This window comes from Dipodomys ordii, unplaced genomic scaffold, assembly GCF_000151885.1.
Source record: "Dipodomys ordii isolate 6190 unplaced genomic scaffold, Dord_2.0 Scaffold97, whole genome shotgun sequence".
NCBI lineage: Eukaryota > Metazoa > Chordata > Mammalia > Rodentia > Heteromyidae > Dipodomys > Dipodomys ordii.
The window spans coordinates 3586201-3604749 of record NW_012267313.1 but is presented as its reverse complement, the minus strand read 5'-3'; the positions used below and the strand labels follow the sequence as shown (position 1 = coordinate 3604749).

The window sequence follows — 18549 nt, the reverse complement described above, 5'->3', positions numbered from 1 at the left end:
TTTTACACATTTGCATTTCTATTACTGCATAGCACTGTGAAATGCATTAGATAGTATACTAGAAGTCTGTTTGTAGATTTACATTGCTCTTTTAACTAATGTTACATGATATAGAAGCGGATTGTAAGTGCCGGCTTAGGAGCAAGGATGTCCCTTATTATCATGAAGGAACAAGAGCACAGGCAGATGCAGGAATGGGATCCTCACACAACACCCATGTTACTGGCACAATAAAGTACAGTTCCTACAATAGATGATCACAATTACATTGCAATAATACAAAAATCATTTTACCTCTGCTCATACAAAAATATTAGTAGCTGCTTCTGTTACTGAGATGTCTCCCTGTCTCTCACTTATGAAAGCCCAACCCATCATCATCATCTCTTTTAATTTTGGGTTACATCCAATACTCACATCTATGACGGAGGTGATTTCATCTGCAAGTCGAGTGGCTTCATCGAGTATGTCTCTACCCTCTTTTAAAGTGTTCTCGATTTCTCGTTTGCCACTTTCAACAGCCTCCTTCTTTTTCTGTGATGCAGGAGAAATATATATCAAGATGCTGTTTGCATAAAACTCTTATCTAGTTTTATATGCTATTTGGATAAAACCCTCTCCATATCTATCTTGCTACTTCTCTTTACTTGTCTAAAACAATAGCTTCACAAACAAGGTACATCATATTGACAATGTGGCTGATGGAAATTATATAAACTACCCAGCCCATCCTCCAAGACTGTGACCAAGTAATATCTCTTTCCTATTTCACAAATTCCTCCAAGTGCAGGAAAGTAATGTGATAGTAGCTGGCAGATTAAAGCTATTGTTAAAGCAATGTGATGTCTGCAGTCTTAACTACAATGTAAGTGCAGAAATGCACGACTGAATGTGTGGCAGCATACTAACTTGCACTGGACCTATGTATCAAATTTCAAAAATCCATATACAAATGAGAACTTCGTAAGCATAAACATAAGGAAATTCATTCTATTGGAATTCAGTAAAAAAAAATCAAGGAAGTGAGATTTTTTTCTTTAAGGGAATGTAGAGGAAACATTTTTTAAGAAATAGAAAAAGAAATTTATCACCTTGAAGGATAAACTTAATGGACTGTTTGATAAGAGAGGAGACTCTAACTTTTCGTTGGAACTTATAGCTTGTCACAGAACTACAAGAAAGTCATTCCTGGCCTTGAAGAGGAAATCAATGAGAAAGAAATGTTACCATTCCTCCATTTGGAACATACTTTTAGCTATTATTCTCTTTTTACTTCCAACTCATTTATAGCCTTCCAATCATCAACTCACTTATGGATTTAATAGAGACAATTAAAATGTTAATCTTTGTCCTCATATTTTTCATATGAACATTAAAATAGTTTATGTTCATTCAGATATCAGTATATGCCAAGCAGTTTATGTTTCCCTTTCACTCAATTCTAGCTCCGTGGGTCTTGTGTTTATCCACTTTTAAATGAGCAACAAATTGAGTACATTAAGTGCTATATTATGAATGGATGCATCTCCCTAAAATGTGAACGTTTTAACTTAGAGGTTGAAATCCTAACCTCTGGAGTGTTAAGATTGGGAAATGGAGATTTTAAGTGATGATTAGGTCATAAGGTAGAAATCTTATAAATGGGCCCAATGTTCTTATAAAGGAGACTCGAGGGAGCTCATTTGCCATTCTATAATGTGAGGACAGAGAAAAGAGCAAGAAAGTCAGACTTCATCTGATACCAATCTTCCAGTGCTTTGATGTTTGATTGCTTAACCTTTAGATTTATATTTATGAATCTAATGAATCTATTTTCTATATAAGTCACTGGCTTCTGGATATTTTCTTATAGCAACTCAAATGAACTTAGACATTAAAAGATTTATTTAAGGTAATAAATATAGTTTGTCTATTGACAGGTCCTGGGTCCTAGACTGTGAAAGAAATTGTCTCTTCTTGTATATATATCTTGTATTTATCAAATTTTTTATTTTCACTGAGTTAGTGCTAATTTCATAGTCTTCTTTCCCAATCTGTTCCACCAATCACTTCAATGTATTGCTTATTACATATACCTTGTTATTTCTGAAACTGCATTTGTAGTTTGCTCTACCATGTAGAGAACTGGTCCACTTCTCTCTATTTTCTGTTTGTGGTCAGTTCCTTGACCACCTAACATCCTCATTCAATCATTCTATGCCTCCTAGGAGTAGTGCTTGAAAACCACATTTGGGTAACATTCTACTTAGGGTAAGAGCTCAGCTTCCAAGGCTATGAAAACTGCCTCAGCCCCCAGTCCTTGACGTGTATTCCACAGTGGTCATTGCCTGGGAGCTTCTTAGAAATGTGCAGTCTCAGTTACTTCTGGGAAACTAGTGACTCTGAATCTGCATTGTGGTCAGAATCCTAAGCAATTGATATGCATAGCAGAAGTTGAGATTTGTCTTGGAAAACTGTCTGACACACAGTAAGGCTGTATCATTTTTTTCTACGGTAATCATTTTGTTCTACTTCTTAGCACTAACTTACCCGAATTATATTCTATAGGTATCCAAAAGCTATAGAAGCACAGATAAATTTGATGTGGTATACAAATTGAACCATCTCCATTACTTTTTCTGAGGGTTCTAAAAGCACAGGTCACTTAGTTAATATTAGAAACATCAGAGCACCACAGATGCATGTGCAGAGACCAGAGGAAGTCTCAGCCTTCTGCCCTAGTCATGGCTGATGATGTACAACACGTTGAATGTATTATGCAATGCCAGCAACAGATGATCATGTCTTACAAAACAATAAACCTTTGCCATGGAAGTTATGTTATGCTTCCTGATTTTATAGGTATATTACATACTTTTTATGGGTGCAGTGAAGATCACTCACACTACAACATAAATTCCATAAAAAACAGTCTTATGTCACTATCTCTCTAGTACTCAGAAGGACTTCTTCAATAAATGGTTTCAAATGAAAAGAGAAAATGAAGTTAGAGAATGATGCTGGCCACACTGGACTTATTCAGCTACAGTTATCTCTTGTTAATTCAGAGGAACTTTTTACTTGTCAGACCCTCTTCACAGACAACAAATGTGGGGGCAGTGTCAATATCCCTGATCTTCAGTCTTATCTCTTTATTCAAAGATTTTTACATAACTGTCAGGTTGGCCCTAGGCCTTTATATGAACTAATTTAAAGTAGTATTAATACAGGAATTCAAGTATATATTTTCCCAACAGAAGTCATTTGTACTAGTGAAATCATGGTAACTTAAAACTGCTATACCAATGGAAGGAAGGAGAGTTTCCATTTGTGCATGTAAAGAGCTACATTCCCTTTGTTTTCAATAAACTAGTGAAATTGTATTTGCTGTGATGCTCTATTTTCAGGAGCCAATTGACATGCAAAACTGAAATGCGTTCTTTGTGCTAAAGAAAAAGTGATGGTTTAAAGTGAGTTTAGAGATGGCTAATTTTCATGTGAGATATTTACAGATTCTCTCTGAAGAGATGGAGATTTGAAGTTAGTTTCCCTTAAGACATTTTATTTATTCACTGAAAAAAATCTGTTTTGCCTTTGTGCTGACATTGTTTTTAGTTCCAAGAATATGTGCAGAAAGAAGTCATACTCCTCATGGCTTCTGTGGAGGAGTATTAAGGTTTGGATCTCAAGGTGGTCACAAAAGCCATGTATTGGAGGTTTGGTGGGTTATCTGTGCTAATGGAAGGTGGTAGGACCCATGGTCAACAGGCAAGCCCTTGAAGGTGTATTGTGACCCTGACATGCAACCCTCTTTTTGCCTTCACCATGAGTTGAGTAGCTTTTCTCTATCTATCTCTCCTTGTCATGCTGTTCTGCTTGCCACAGCTCCAAAACGCAATGCAGCCAATTGACTATGGACAGGGACCTCTGAAACGATGGAGTAAACTTTTTGTATTTTGTTAGAGTAACAGAAAGATGACTACCATAAAAAGGAGGAGAATCAATCAACTGTGGATGCAGCTTTTTAAATAATGATACAATTAGCGCTAATAATAATAATGAGTAAATGAAATGAAGGAATGTCAGATATGGAATACCTTAAGAGAGAAAGCCTGTACTAACTAAGGACCAAAAAAGAAGCCAAGGGGCTGGGAAGGTGGCTCAGTGGTAGAGTGTTTGCCTTGCATGTATGAGGCCCTGCTTCATGATTCCTCAGCACCACAAAAGCAGAAAAAGCTGGAAATGGCGCTGTGGCTCAGGTGGTAGAGTGTTGGCCTTGAGCTGAAGAGCTGAGGGACAGGGCCCAGAGTTCAGGCCCCACAACTAACAAAAAAGAAAAAAAAGAAAAAGAAAAAAAAAGAAGCCGAAGCACAGTGATAATTTTTCTTTAACATATGCCATAAATATATATTTATTAACCATTCTATTTGTATTTCAAGGTTGATTGTATTTCTACTTTTAACTTTTAATTAATTAGATCGTATTCATTCCAGAGCTCTGCAAGTTAAACATCACTGTTAGTTGTTGTTGCTGTTGGTTGTGGGGTGGTTTCTCTAGGAACCTGTAAAAGCTAATTTCCTATTTTTGCTTTAATATAGCAAATTATTCCTTCCTTTTCAATCTCTTCTTAAGTAAGGTTATAAAGGAGGACTTTGAGACAGATGGTTCCATATAAATATTCTTTTGCTTCTTTGAATCACTCCTCTCATTGATTTCAGTTCATTAGCGCTCCAGTTTTCTCTGTTATTGGAACTGCCCTTCTAACCCTTGGTAGACGACATTCAAAGCTTTCTAGAATCCAAATACAGTTTCCAGGGACATCTTTAAGAAGCAGACTTTTGTGTCACTTAGGAATGTGCCAGACTGTTCTTTTCAAGTTTTCTTAAGATCCCTTAGTACTTCAGAGCTCTGTTGGTACTCATGCAGGTACTCTTTTCTTTCAAGAGCTCTCAGTTTCTAGTATGAAGCCATCATCTTGGTAAATCTTTCACTTAGTCTCCCAGTCAATAGTAATGATAATATTATATATTATAAATGATTAAAATGTCTGTTGTTTAGGAGACTGCAAGTTCTAGAAGATCAAGAATCATTTTCTGTACATATGTTGGTTACCAACAGCACCTCAACATAGTAAACATTTAAATATTATCCAACCTACTTTGTTAGCCTAAAACCTCACTATTTTCTAATACAAAGCCAACTTCTTAGTATTTATGAGGTCATCGTAAATTTGCCCAAATGTAACTTGAATTGCTTCTTGGCTTTGGGGAAAGTCCTGAGCTGAGTCTCTCAATGCAGTTCACTTATACTCAAGGCTGGCTTTGTCTTTCTTTGATGGCTGTCTAGCAAGCAAACATTCCTCCACTTATTCCTATGCAGTTATGTGTCCAGTTCTATTAACCACTAACTTCCTCTCAATGCCTTATATTTTGCCCTTTCTGTATTTGCAAACTCTTTTCTAGAGCATTCTTTCCTTTCTGTTTCTACTGATTAGGCCATTTAGGTTACATCAGAAACGTCAGGGCTGCTGCAAAGCCCTTCTCTGCTTGCCACCATTATGATTACTGGAGTACATAGAGACATTTGCTTTGTTGGTACTTCTATGAGGCAGAGGTGAACATATCTCATAAGAGATGATATTATATTCTTTATATCAATAGTTTGCAAAGTTGAGGCTTTATGTAACTCACTCAGGGAATTTTTTTTAATATTTGTTCCTTCTGAGTGCTGGGGATGGGGTGTACTATTAAGCCTGGATTTGGAGAGATTTTCAAAAACATAGGTTGATTGGCCCTCAGTCACAGTTTCTGAGTTGGAAAGTTTGAAGTAGGGCCTGAGAAGCTTCATTTTTCATCAGTTTCTAGAAGATGTTGATGCTGTGATTCCAAGGATATCATGAGGGCCAGTGTCCAGTCTAATCAACTTTGTGTTCAGCATACTTCCTGAATGCAATGAGGGCTTAATGAATGCTTTTTCATAATATAAAAAATCATGCTTAGCACATTAACATAAAACAACATTTAAATAGGGACTCAATTATATCCTATTCATTGCAGGCATGGATAGTAAGGTGGTTTATCTTTGAAGAAACAACGAATCAATCCAGCAAGTCCAATGTACCTGTTTTTTTCAGTCTTTCTGGACAGCAAATGTACCCCAAGAATCTGAGAGCATGTACACTGGGCTACACTGCAGTCCAGTCCATTCAGAGTCTGTGTGCTTACAGGTCTTGTGTGCTTAACAAACTCTCTAGGTCATTCTTTGTTGTTTCTTTTTGGAGCTAACTTAGCACTCACCTTATACTTTATCTATATTACTTTAGTTTTTCTATTTTATTCAATATATTAGTAAATATATCACTCACTAAGTATGGGATATAAAATGATTACAAAAATAACGGATTAGAGCCTCAATAATGTCTACATATGATCCAGGCCTCTCTTGAGTATGGGGGTGGGGTAGGAATATAAGAATGATAGCTGTTAGTTTTAAATATCACTAAAGGAAAAGCAGTTGAAAGCACCATTTGCTATGCTACAATAATTCTTCTTGAAATACTTCTCTAATGTTTATGATGCTTTCCACACAGGTAATTTTAATTTCTTTAAACTGTTGCCAAGAAGTGGAGCAATTGCTCTCCAGGTTAGTTACACCACTGGTGCATCACTGAGCTGGATGGGTCATGCCAAAGCCATGATGAGACAACTGTCCAGTGCCCACCTCCCCAGGAGAGCTTTCTTTTGAATATTGCTAGTGTGTCAGTGGAGCCCAAATTGATTAAGATTACATTACTCAGTTATGAAGAAAGTGAGTCTTCTCAATCCTCTACCACTATGACAAGACTAAATCCCTGAAGAGGGACCATAAAATATCTCAAAGTTGAGTATACGCTATGCTAGAATGATGAGTTATTGTTGAATGTGGAATTATATGGCAGATGAAATACATATCTGTTGCTGATGTCAGTTTTTGTTGTGGTTAGCTATTAGATAATTTTTATGGCTAATTTTACTGTGCCTTGTAGGTAAGCACAGTATCACTTAAACCATACCTTCAGTCCATTTTGTTTTACTTATTTTGTTAAATAGGGTGCCTAGTTCATTCCTCAGCTGACCTAGACCATGATCCGCCTATTCACATTGCTCAGATAGCTGGGATGAGGAGTGCCTGCCACAAAGCTCTGATTTTATGGTTGAGATGGGCTCTTCAGAACTTTTTGTGTTGTTGTTTTGTTTGGTTTGCTTTGGTTTGGTTTGTCTGATCTGGGTTTGGGCTCTGTCCTTGCGCTCTTCAGCTCAAGGCACTTTACCACTTGAGCCACAGTGCTACCTCCAGTTTTCTAGTGGTTTATTGGAGATAAGAGTCTCACAGACTTTCCTGCCTGGGCTGGCTTTGGATGGCGATCTTCAGATCTCAGCCTCAAGAGTATCTAGGATTACAGGCTGAGCCACTGGCGCCTGGCTTGAGAAGTTTTTGCCCAGGCTGGTTTTACACCATAATCCCTTTATTACTGCTTACCAAGTAGCTAAGATTACAGATACAATCTTAGAAGCTACTGCTTCCAAACCTATTGAGGTTGAGTACTTTAAAAACATAAAGATGGTCTTATGACTGGAGAAAATTTTGTTTAAATGCCAAATATAGGTATGCAGATTCCTATGCACTAAATTTAGTCCTAAGGAAATAATCATTCACCATATTAAGATCCAAGAAGAAACTGACAAAAGCAAAGAAAGATTTAATAGTAGAATCTGTTTTAGTCCTGGGGCCAGCTACACTCTGAAATGAAACTACCTGTAACTTCTTCATGACAGAAAGGAGGACAAAATAAACCACATTTGATATGTTCATGTTAATCCTTTAAAAATGTCATTTTCATAAAATACATTCATTGCATAGATAAATAGGAGTGAAGATTTTTCCAAAGCCCTGATCTCTCTTAGTTATGTCTCCTACATTGAGGGTCCATAGAACATATACAGAAAACATGTATGATATTTTTGGCAGCCAAATCCCTGAACCAGGTTTGTATATCAAGTTGTAAATTGAAAATAGCCTAGAAATACTGATAAAATACACACATTGTAGAGTTGAGAATTAATGTTTACAGATGTTAATTAACTGGCTTAATTTAGACTTCCAGTTGATAATACAGTTGTTATTGAGAGCAAGGTTCCCTGACTCCTATGTCCTATGTTACATTACCCTAAAAATTCTTTAATAATTGAAGTGTTCTAAATTTTATTTGACTAAGTGGAAAATGATCATTAGTGATCTGCACACAGGGGATGATCATCTTCATCTGTTTGTGTGCCAGCACTAGGGCCAGAACTGCGTGCTGCTACTCAGGGTCTCACACACTTGCTTGGTTTTTTTACTCAAAGCTGTAGCTCTATCACTTGAACCCCAATTCCAGCTTTATGCTGGCTAATGAGACTCATGAGCTTTTCTCTCTAGACTGGCTTTGAACTGATTGATTCTCAGCTCTCAGCCACTAGGTAACTAGGATTGCAGACACAGGCCTCCAATGCATGGATACAACTGTCATTTTTTACTTTTGTGTGCATCACCTTGGCAATTCAGCCATTTCCAGTCCACTTCTGATGTCCAGGACTGTGCGGGGTGGGCTTCTATACTCACCTCCAATGCACTCATGTTTCTTTGGTTGGCAGCAGATAAGTAATTAGCTTCTCTGATTTTATCTGTGGCCTCTCTTAACAGGTCCCAAGCATCATCAAGTTTGTTCTTGTAATCATCTAGTTTCTCCTGAAGATCCTTTTCCATTTCTTCATTTTTTCTCCTGGGCTCTCCAAACAGCTTGTTCATTTTCTTCAGCAGGCTTTCTGCAGCTCTGGAACAATCAATCCAAAGCATAGATGGCCATGTTACTACCTCAGTGTTTACTGATTTTAAATGGTGTTAAACAGATATTAAACAGATGCTAACAGAAAAAAATGGTTACACACACACACACACACACACACACACACACACACACGAAAAGCAGACTCAGTATCTTCCAATTCAGATGGAAACAGATGTCTAAAAGTGGTCAAGTCTTTCAATTAAAACAAAACCCTCTTAACTCTAACATTTATTATTAAGATTAATTTTTAATTGTCAGGGGTCTCAGGTCATTCTTATCATGTCCTGAATGAAGTGAGTTTAATGGTTCTCTTCACATAATTAAAAAAACAGCTTCACCATTAGACATCTTCTCTATCACTTCAAATGTGAAAGAATAAATATTGACATGCTTGCTAGAAAGTAGACATTGAAGGCTATATTTTTGCCCTGCTATTGTAGTGCCATAGTTTGGGTCTACTCTTCTTCATTCTGAATGATGTGGTAGTTCCTTGGGTTTAACTAAGCTGTATCTCTTAAAATGATATGGTACAATGGTCAAATAAAGTCAAATTTTATTTATTTAAAGGATTCTTATTAAAACAAAATTTTATTGATACATGAGGAATCCCTCTAATGAAAGTTAATTGACTTAACTCTAGGAAGGATAGCACGAGAAAGGACAGTTTACTTGATATTTTAAAAAATCTATAGACAAAATATGCTCTTAATTCATTAAAGAACAAGATTGAGATATAACTAAATAAGTAAATTACAGATAAATAGCAACTATCTCTAGGTCAGAAACAAAATAATCATCTGCTCACAAGTTGGAAGGATGCTTTCACAACTATTCATACTCTCCAGTGATCAGTTGAGGAAATGAGGAGAGAAGAGAGAGCTACTCACACCAACTCTTCTTCAGCAACTTCCTTTTTTGAATCAAGGTTTTTCTTCCTGAGTTCTTTCATCATCTGATCAATCTCTTTCTGAAGTTCTTGCAAATTTCTCTCCCAGGCTTTGTCTTGACTTCCTAGTGTTTCATTTACTTGTATCGCTTTTTCATTTACAGCTTCAGGGAGTGGGGGTGGGGGGAAATAAAAACAAATGTTGTATATTGGTACACAAAAACATCACAGGCAAAACTATCAGTCTACATCTGCTCCTCATCACTGGCTCCAAATGACACAAAATTTGTCAGGACTGTTTCCTGCTGGGAAACAGAGACAGTCACTACAACAACTAACTACAAAAAGGGAAATGTGACATCTTTCTCTGTATTAGATTTGTTTGAAGGCACAGTCATTAAAATATTGCATTCCTAACCGCAAAAGGAAGGGACACAAGTGAAATGGGTCAATACTTTTTCAGGTCAGAAGGAAATAATGAGATGTGTGGAAAATACCTGAAGCTGAAAACACAAGATCTTACTGCCTTACTGACAAGACAGTCAGATTCAGTGAATTATGAAAGAAAATACTGGGCATGGAAATACTATTAGCAGTGAGATGCCGGCGTATGAACTTGGCCTTGCCTCGCCACACAGTCTTCTCACATTCATTTTTAAAAGGAATGAGGGAAGGAGCAAGGGATCTGGGGACAAGGGTTATAGATGAGGTCTCAAAGCTGCCTTCCAGCGGTATCATCCATCCAGGCGTCCGGGTTTATTATGCATTGAGTGGGCTTTCGAGCTTTGCTCTTTGCATTCTCCTGGTGTTTCAGGTAGTCTACAAATGATGTGTGCTCTGCCGAGAAACTGTTTTATAGGTTGGTGTTCTGGGCAAGATTTCATTTGGAAAAAGAATTCTGTGTCAAGTGTAAACTTAAAAAAATTGGTGAATTGAAACGTTTACACAGTTATACCATTTTAGGTTTAGACCAAAGTTTCCTGAAGTATACTCTGTGGGACATTAATTTGGTGAGCTGAAGAGAGATAGTTTCTCCAACTCTTATCTGCTGAATACTTATTTCTATAATATGATCTATGAATACCCCTAGAATGAGAAGTCTGGACTACCTAAGAGACATTTTCTTCCACTTAAAAGTATATCTGAAGTACTCTTTAAACATCATAGATCCTGAGTATTCATGGCTAGAGAGATTTCTCAGATTTTCACTGGTCAGAAACAGGCACACATATTCAGTACAAGTAGTACAGCCAGGAGTGTGAGATGTGCTCTTCTGCCCATGGAACAGCAGCACCGCCAGGGGCTTGTTAAATAAATGCAGATTCTCAGGCCCCACCATAGACTTACTAAATCAAAAATTCCAGGGCTGGGGAACAGCAATTTTCAACAAGCTCTGTAGGCGCTTCCAATTCACACTGGAGAATGAGGAACACTGACCTGGTGGAAGGAATTGATTTTTCGAAGTCTAACTTACCCTTTCTAAAATACATCTGCATCATAAATGACTCTGCTATTTCTGGAAGCCATTGCCGTATATGGTGTTTTATGTAAACTCAAATTCTTATGGTGAAACTTAACTCTCATATGATGGGATGTAGACGTGGGGCTTTGGGAGGTGATTCGATTATGAAGGCAGGAAGGAGACAGTATTTATACAGGGAATCCAGTGACCTCCCCGACCCTTCTACAATCTGAGGTTATAGCAGAATCATGGACATCTTTGAGTCAGAAGGTGGATTCTTATTGGACACTCGCTATGCCAATGCACGATTTTAGACCTCTCAAGTTCTTGAAGGATAAGAAAGAAATTGCTATTGTTTATGTATCTCTAAGCCTGTGGGATTTTTGTAGATCCAAAAGGACTTAGCCAAAGATGAAATTTTAGACATTTTAGAATCACTTTTCTTTTTTGTAGGTTGTGGGGCCTGAACTCTGGGCCTGGGCGCTGTCCCTCAGCTTTTCAGCTCAAGGCTAGCGCTCTGCCACTTGAGCCACAGCGCCACTTCTGTCTTTTTCTGCTTATGTGGTGCTGAGGAATCGAACCCAGGGCCTCATGCACGCAAGGCAAGAATTCTATCACTAAGCTACCTTCCCAGCCCTAGAATCACATTTTAATGAACAAATACAGTCATCCTTAGCCCTTTGAAAGAAACTGTCCCCAGGTGCGTTTTCCTTCCTTCTTTCTTTCTTTCTTTCTTTCTTTCTTTCTTTCTTTCTTTCTTTCTTTCTTTCTTTCTTTCTTTCTTTCTTTCTTTCTTTCTTTCTTCCTTTCTTCCTTTCCTTCTTTCTTTCTTTCTTTCTTCCCCTTCCTTCCTTCCTTCCTTCCTTCCTTCTTTTTTCTTTTGTTAGTTGTGAGGCCTAAACTCTGGGCCTGGGCACTGTCTCTCAGCTCTTCAGCTCAAAGCTAGTGCTTTACCACTTGAGCCACAGTACAACTTCTGGCTTTTTCTGCTTATGAGATGCTGAGGAATTGAACCCAGAGCCTCATGCATGCAAGGCAAGCACTCTACCACTGATCCACCTTCCTATCCCCAGGCGGTATTTTCTTGACCCACTGCCTCATGTCATACCCTCACCTATGCAGAAGGACCTTCCCACAATTCTAGTCCTAGTATTAGTAAGATATAGAACTAGAGTGATGATGACTAATTAATCCGAAAGCTACTTGGTATAGTAGGCTATGTGAAAATAATGCTAAGGGTTAAATAGAAGATTTGTGCTTCTAAAGTTTCAAGAAAAATGGTATCTATAGCTTACTACATGGCTACAGACATAGATAAGCTTCATCTTTCACTCTGAATTTGTTACTGTCAATACAGTAGGTGTGTGTGTGTGTGTGTGTGTGTGTGTGTGTGTGTGTGTGTGTGTGTGTGTGCTGGTCCTGGGACTTGAACTTAGGGGCACTGTCCCTGAGCATTATTGTACAAGGCTATGCTCTACCTCTTGAACAATGGTTCTGTTTCTAGTATTCTGTTGGTTAATTGGAAATAAGGTTCTCATGGACTTTCCTGCCTGGTGTTTAACAGTGAGTGATCTTTAGATCCCAAATTCCTGAACAGCTAGGATTACAGGCTGAACTACTGGTACAATTAATTTTAACCAGTTTCAACATAAAGGTAATTAAGGCATTATTTGTATTCACTGTAAGAAAAGTGAGTAGGGCATATGTAGTTTCGTGCTCCTTAGAGAGCTGAGTGAGATTGTTAGGGTCACAGTTTTAGGCGAGATTGGCAGAAAAACATTCTTGAGACTTCTGTAACAAGAGCTGGATACAGTGGTGTATGTTGCTATCCTCGCTAGCAAGAAGCCTTAGATAAGTTCAGGCTAGGGCAGAAAGTGATACTATAGTCTCAAAAAGAACAAGCAAAAAACAAACATATTTTAGCAGTATTGGTACTTGCTTAATGAAGGAGAGGCCCTAAGTTCAAAAGTACAAATAAAATAACAGTGAAAAATCCTACTTTTCAACCGGCCAAAACCACATTTTTGTTTTTGTTTGATTTCATGTTTGAATAAATGTCAAAAGGAAATATATTTTTCAAAATTTGGCCAAATGTAGGCCTGGGCCCAGGTCATATTGAGAAAGGAAGGACTATGGGTGGTAAGATAATTTTCTTTCTTGCAACTGATTATCAAACATAAACTGTAGAGAGGACAAATGAATGGCAGTAGAGAGAAAAAGGATAGGCAAAAATAGCTTCATCTTTCAGAAAACATACACCACTAAAATATTAAGACAATACATAGGGAAGTTAATTGAGATGAATAAAAATGACCTCAGAGAGATGATTATGGCAGCTTCTTGCTTTCCTGCTTATCTGTGTTGGATTACAAAGTTTCATAATATTTTAAACACTAAAGATGGACATGTCATTTAGCCTCTTGTTCAAAGGCATACATGATTCCTTCATATGAGCTACACAGAACTGAAAATAATTTTAACTTATCTGTTGAGCTTATATATTCCCACTTTGCTTGAAAGAAATATCTAAGATCATTACAAATCTTTAAAACAAGGTAAAATTAACATGAAAAAAATAGGGGTGAAGAGAAAAGTGACTATGAGTCAGGGAAAATAAAATCAGGCAGAAAGGCAGGCCATAATGTTCAATGTTATGGGTCCCAAATCTAGTTCAAAGTCATGTTATGGGCAATTCTTGACAGAAAATAAATAAGGAGTTCTTGAGAAAATTATAGTATCTATCTAATAAAAATCAAACTGAATCCATTCCTCAGGAAAAGCAAAGGTTTTTGTCATATTAAATCTGAAAATTTTTCCTCTGATAGGTAAATCTACCAAGAATGAAAAGTAGGATTCTGACCTGAGATATTGTAAGATGGGCATCTAGTGTTAGTTATATTCTATTATATGTCAGGACATAAACATTAATGGGATTTTTATCTCTGATCCCTCTTAGCTCTAATAATGCATGGAATAGAGTACATCTCATTCATTATGTAAGCAAGACTCTCAGCACAATAGCTATTATACAATTACAAGGAGGTGAGAATACTTTGGATGAATAGAAGTTGATTATCTACAAAGAGGCCACGACTTATAATGGAAGATGGGATGCAAATTTTATCTATCGAAACATGAAGCTGAAATGGACAAATGTCAGGCTGAAGCATCCACTTGTTCTGCAGTAATTTACAGTCGGTATAAAAGTGTAAAAATATTCATGATTATCCCCATTATTGTCATTCTGAAAAAGAGGAAGGGGATAAAAGGTGTGGGTGTGTCATGTAACCTACTTACAGTTCTGGTGACCTCTCTTACTCTCCCTGTCTGTTCCTGCCTAATCTTTGTTTCTTTCTTTCCCCCTTTTCTCTCCTCACCTCTTAACTTCCCAGACTTGTCGCTTGTTGTATACCTCAGTGAAAATTCAGTGCACTCTGATCTATTCAAATTTAAGCTGCCATTCAACTTTAGTATTTATATTAATTCTGCTAAATAGTGTCTGCTTGCAAAAGTGAAAAATGTTTTTGTTTTCTTCAGGTACAGCTACCCACATAGCACTTCACACAAAATAGATAAAGGTGCTTCTCCTACACAGACATAATCAAATCACACAATCAGCGTACCATTTGGGAGATAACAGATACCTCTTTCAGTCTAGCAAGTAGACTTTAGAGAACTTGGCAGAAAAGCCTGGGTAAAATGCTCTCTCTACAATTTCCCCTATTGGTGCTTTGTGTGATGCACAAACTATGTGATAATAACCAAAGACCTTAGGCATTTGGAAAATAAAAATTACATTCAACAAAACAACAGTCATGCATCTTGTGTCTCTGTGGGTTGCAAGGTGGAAAGCTCCATATAAGGAAGAAAGTAAGCATTTCTGCTACTGGAGTCCACTAAAGTATGCATCAGAATTTATTTTTTTCTATATGGATACTTAATTGAAAAGATTTTAAAATGAGCTGCCAGGATGAACCATGGAGTGTTATAGTGTTTGAGATTTCAAATAGAAAAAAATAAGAAGGAAAGTTCCTGAGTGCTAAAAAGCAGCATTAGAGATCAGCAGGGAGAGAAAAATGCTTTACCTACAGTGGAATTTGTTGTTGTTTGCTTGCAATGCAGGGGAGTATTGCGGGGGGGGGGGGAGGAGGGTAGTGAGTATTCATTGAAAATAAGACCAGAGAATGAAAAACAATTTCATCTAACAGAGAATAAACCACAATGAGTTAACAGATTTTTTTTCCAGCACAAGTAATTTCTTTGTCAGCTTCTGATATGTTCTGCTTCAGAACAGGCCTTAGATTAAAAGTCCGCTGCTTCTTGCAATGGGGAATATGTTTCTGTGTCTTTTCAGCCATCAATGCCTAAGGAAACACTCAGAATCTGCCCTGAAGCTTTGCTCACATCCTGATTTATTTGACCAGATCACAAAGCAAAATATCAAGAATGTACAATCTTGTAGAAAACTACAGTGTTTTACTTTTTAACAAAAACTAACATAACACTTTTAAAGCTTTCTTAATATATAGGTATATTTAATATATACTTTTAGATATTTAAGAGCTGTTCTTATTTTTAGAATGGTGAGTATGATCTTTTTTCATTAGGAGTTTCTTAGTCTAAGCTTTTGCCCCCAAAAGATTCCACTTTAATAATCAATTGTGGTATGATAAGCACTGATTCCTTCCAGGCACCTGTGGCTCACACTTGTAATTCCAGAGACTCAGAAGGCTGAGATCTAAGGATTGTGGTTCAAAGCCAGCCTGGGCAGGAAAGTCTGAGAGACTTTTCTCTCCAAAAAAAAATACTCAGAAAAAGTCAAAGTGGTGTGGCTCATGTGGTAGAGAGCTAGCCTTGAGCATAGAGAGGCTTGGGGGACAGAGTCCAGGCCCTGAGTTCAAGCCCCATGACTGGCAAAAAACAAACCAACAAACAAAACAACGCCCTCCCAAACCAAACCAACATGATACCTAAGGACTGGCTGGGCAGCTGCTGGCAAAATAGTACATCTAAAGCCCAAGAAACAGGTGTGTATAGAAAACCTATAACCAGAATTTGGAAGGACATTTTAAGAAATTAAAGAACTACTTTCATATACCAAGTAGAATGATTAAAGTTAACTTTTTCAAAAGAAGGAAATACGTTGATAGTTCTGAATACAAAAATAGGTTTCTCACGAATTATTGAAATATGTTAACCATTCTTCAAACACTGACCCTATGTTGCGTTCATAATCACTCATTTAACATTTCAGGTTGACAATCCTCAGTAGATAAAGTTCTTCACTATCTTAACCAAAATACTTTCCAAAACTCAGCACTTGACTTTAGAAAATGTCATCTCTTAGGAGAAGAACTGCAGTCTTATGTATCCCCTTCTTCTATTTCTCTGTTGGGAGAAATAATGATTATGGGGTGATTTCACTAATACCTTCTGCATCTTGCACAAGCTCCTTAATGAATTCTTCCAAGGACTTTGCTCTGGAGTTGGTCCGCTCAGCATCCTGCCCTGTTTGCTCACCATCTGCTGTCACTTTGGTAGCCTAATGATCCAAATTCAAGAAAAGCATAATTAATAGAGATGATGAGGCTATGGCTAGATAAACTCCCACTAGCTACATTTTCTTTCAAATTTTACTTTGAGCCAAAGGCAATCGATGAATTATTGATCAGATATGCTGGAAATAATGCCCTGCGCTCAAGTATACAATTAAACTTTATTACTTCTACCATTAAATGGAAATCAGGGAGCTGTATTTGGGTCTTTTAAAAACCTTGGTTATAGGCAATGGCACAGAAAAAGTTATCAAGCACAATTATTTTTGAAATACTGTCAAGGTACAATTGCCAAAAGTCTTTAATAGAATCTTCAGCCTCCACAGTTTTGTCTATATTTTATTTACTGAAAACATGTGGAGTGCAGTAATGATCTCTTGAGGGAGGAACAAGCAGTCTGTCTCAATAAGCTTGATCCTACAGATTCGGTATAGATCAATACATTAATTAAAGAAACAAAGATGAGGAAGTACTTAGCTACTCTGGAGTAAATGCTTGTTTTATAACACTTCAAACATACCAATAAGACATTAAGGGAGAATAAGTGCTGAATTTCTCATATTAAATAACCAGAAATATGGTCATTAATCACAGAACCATACCATTGTGAGTACAATAAAACAGATTTCTTCAAATAGTTTCACCTCCCAAAAGGCATCTACTCACTGTTGATCACCATGAAAATGCCATCTGATACAGCAGAATGCCCTGAATGTGTTAATAGTTAAGGTACAGCATAGTCAATACAGATGGTGTGTGTGTGTGTGTGTGTGTGTGTGTGTGTGTGTGTGTGTGTGTGTGTGTGATGTTCAATGTTCAATATTTCTTTAAAAGACAAGTTGGAATATATTGATGTAAGGTTAACTTCATTTTTCCATGTGTATATGTTAGGTTGATATGACTTCTCTTTTACTAAAAATGTACAAGTACTATACCTGTAGATAATAAATCAGAGAATCAAAAATGGCATCAATATAATGTAGACTGAAGTTCGCATTGGCAGAATATTAATATTCTTGTGCTACAGTGCTTACATTGTAGGTATGAGCAGAAACATTTACATTTTTGTACATAGAGATGGATATGAAGTAGAACTAAATGTCTGGGCAGCACAGGACAGGACTGGAGACGCTATAGAGAACACACTACATTTTATTATTTCTGAAAGACAGCAAGATGTTTACCATGGACGATTTCAAGGTTTTGTATAAATTTCAGAACATAATTTCCAATTGTTATCTTCAAAAAGCTAATGTTAACATCACAAGAATGAACAAGAAGAATCCATTAAAAAATTTAACTCCTGTTTATAGTTTCAGCAATACACACAGTTGTTTAGAGACTATTACTTAGTGTATTTGATGTTCTAGACTTATTCTTCTAATTTCTAGCCATGGAATTATTTCCATTTTTAGAGTAAACTTGAAAGTAATTGTGTGTGCAATTCGTGGGTTTCTCAAGTCTCTGTTTTTGTTACAGAGACGTTACAACTATGTCTAGTTATTTCTTAAACTTAGTTCCCTGAACATGTTTTCATTCGAGGCTCAGATGGATCTGTCTTTCTGTCTATCTGTCTCTCTCACACTTATGTACATACACTACTTTTCAATCCCTCCTAGTTCTACATACCATGGAAAATCATACAGAGTTGCAATATGGTAACCCTCAAACACCTTTTCATAAGAATCAATAGCTTAAGACACTCTGAAAACATTACAGGATGGAATAGGAGAAACCCTAGGTCTCCTTGGCACAGGCCGAAATTTTTTGAATAGAGACCCAGAAACACAACAAATCAAAG

The 18549-nt window shown here is 37.1% G+C and overlaps 1 protein-coding gene across 1 annotated transcript in view; it reads right to left on the bottom strand.

Annotated features, from left to right (window-relative positions):
- Positions 1 to 18549, bottom strand: part of Lama2 (laminin, alpha 2) — a 544126-nt gene that overhangs the window by 98007 nt on the left and 427570 nt on the right. The window contains exons 35-38 of the mRNA XM_013026778.1: positions 16624 to 16735; positions 9733 to 9895; positions 8620 to 8830; positions 418 to 534 (exon numbers count right to left, since the gene is read on the bottom strand). Of these exons, the coding sequence (XP_012882232.1) occupies positions 418 to 534; positions 8620 to 8830; positions 9733 to 9895; positions 16624 to 16735 (603 nt within the window). The remainder of the gene's footprint in view (positions 1 to 417; positions 535 to 8619; positions 8831 to 9732; positions 9896 to 16623; positions 16736 to 18549) is intronic.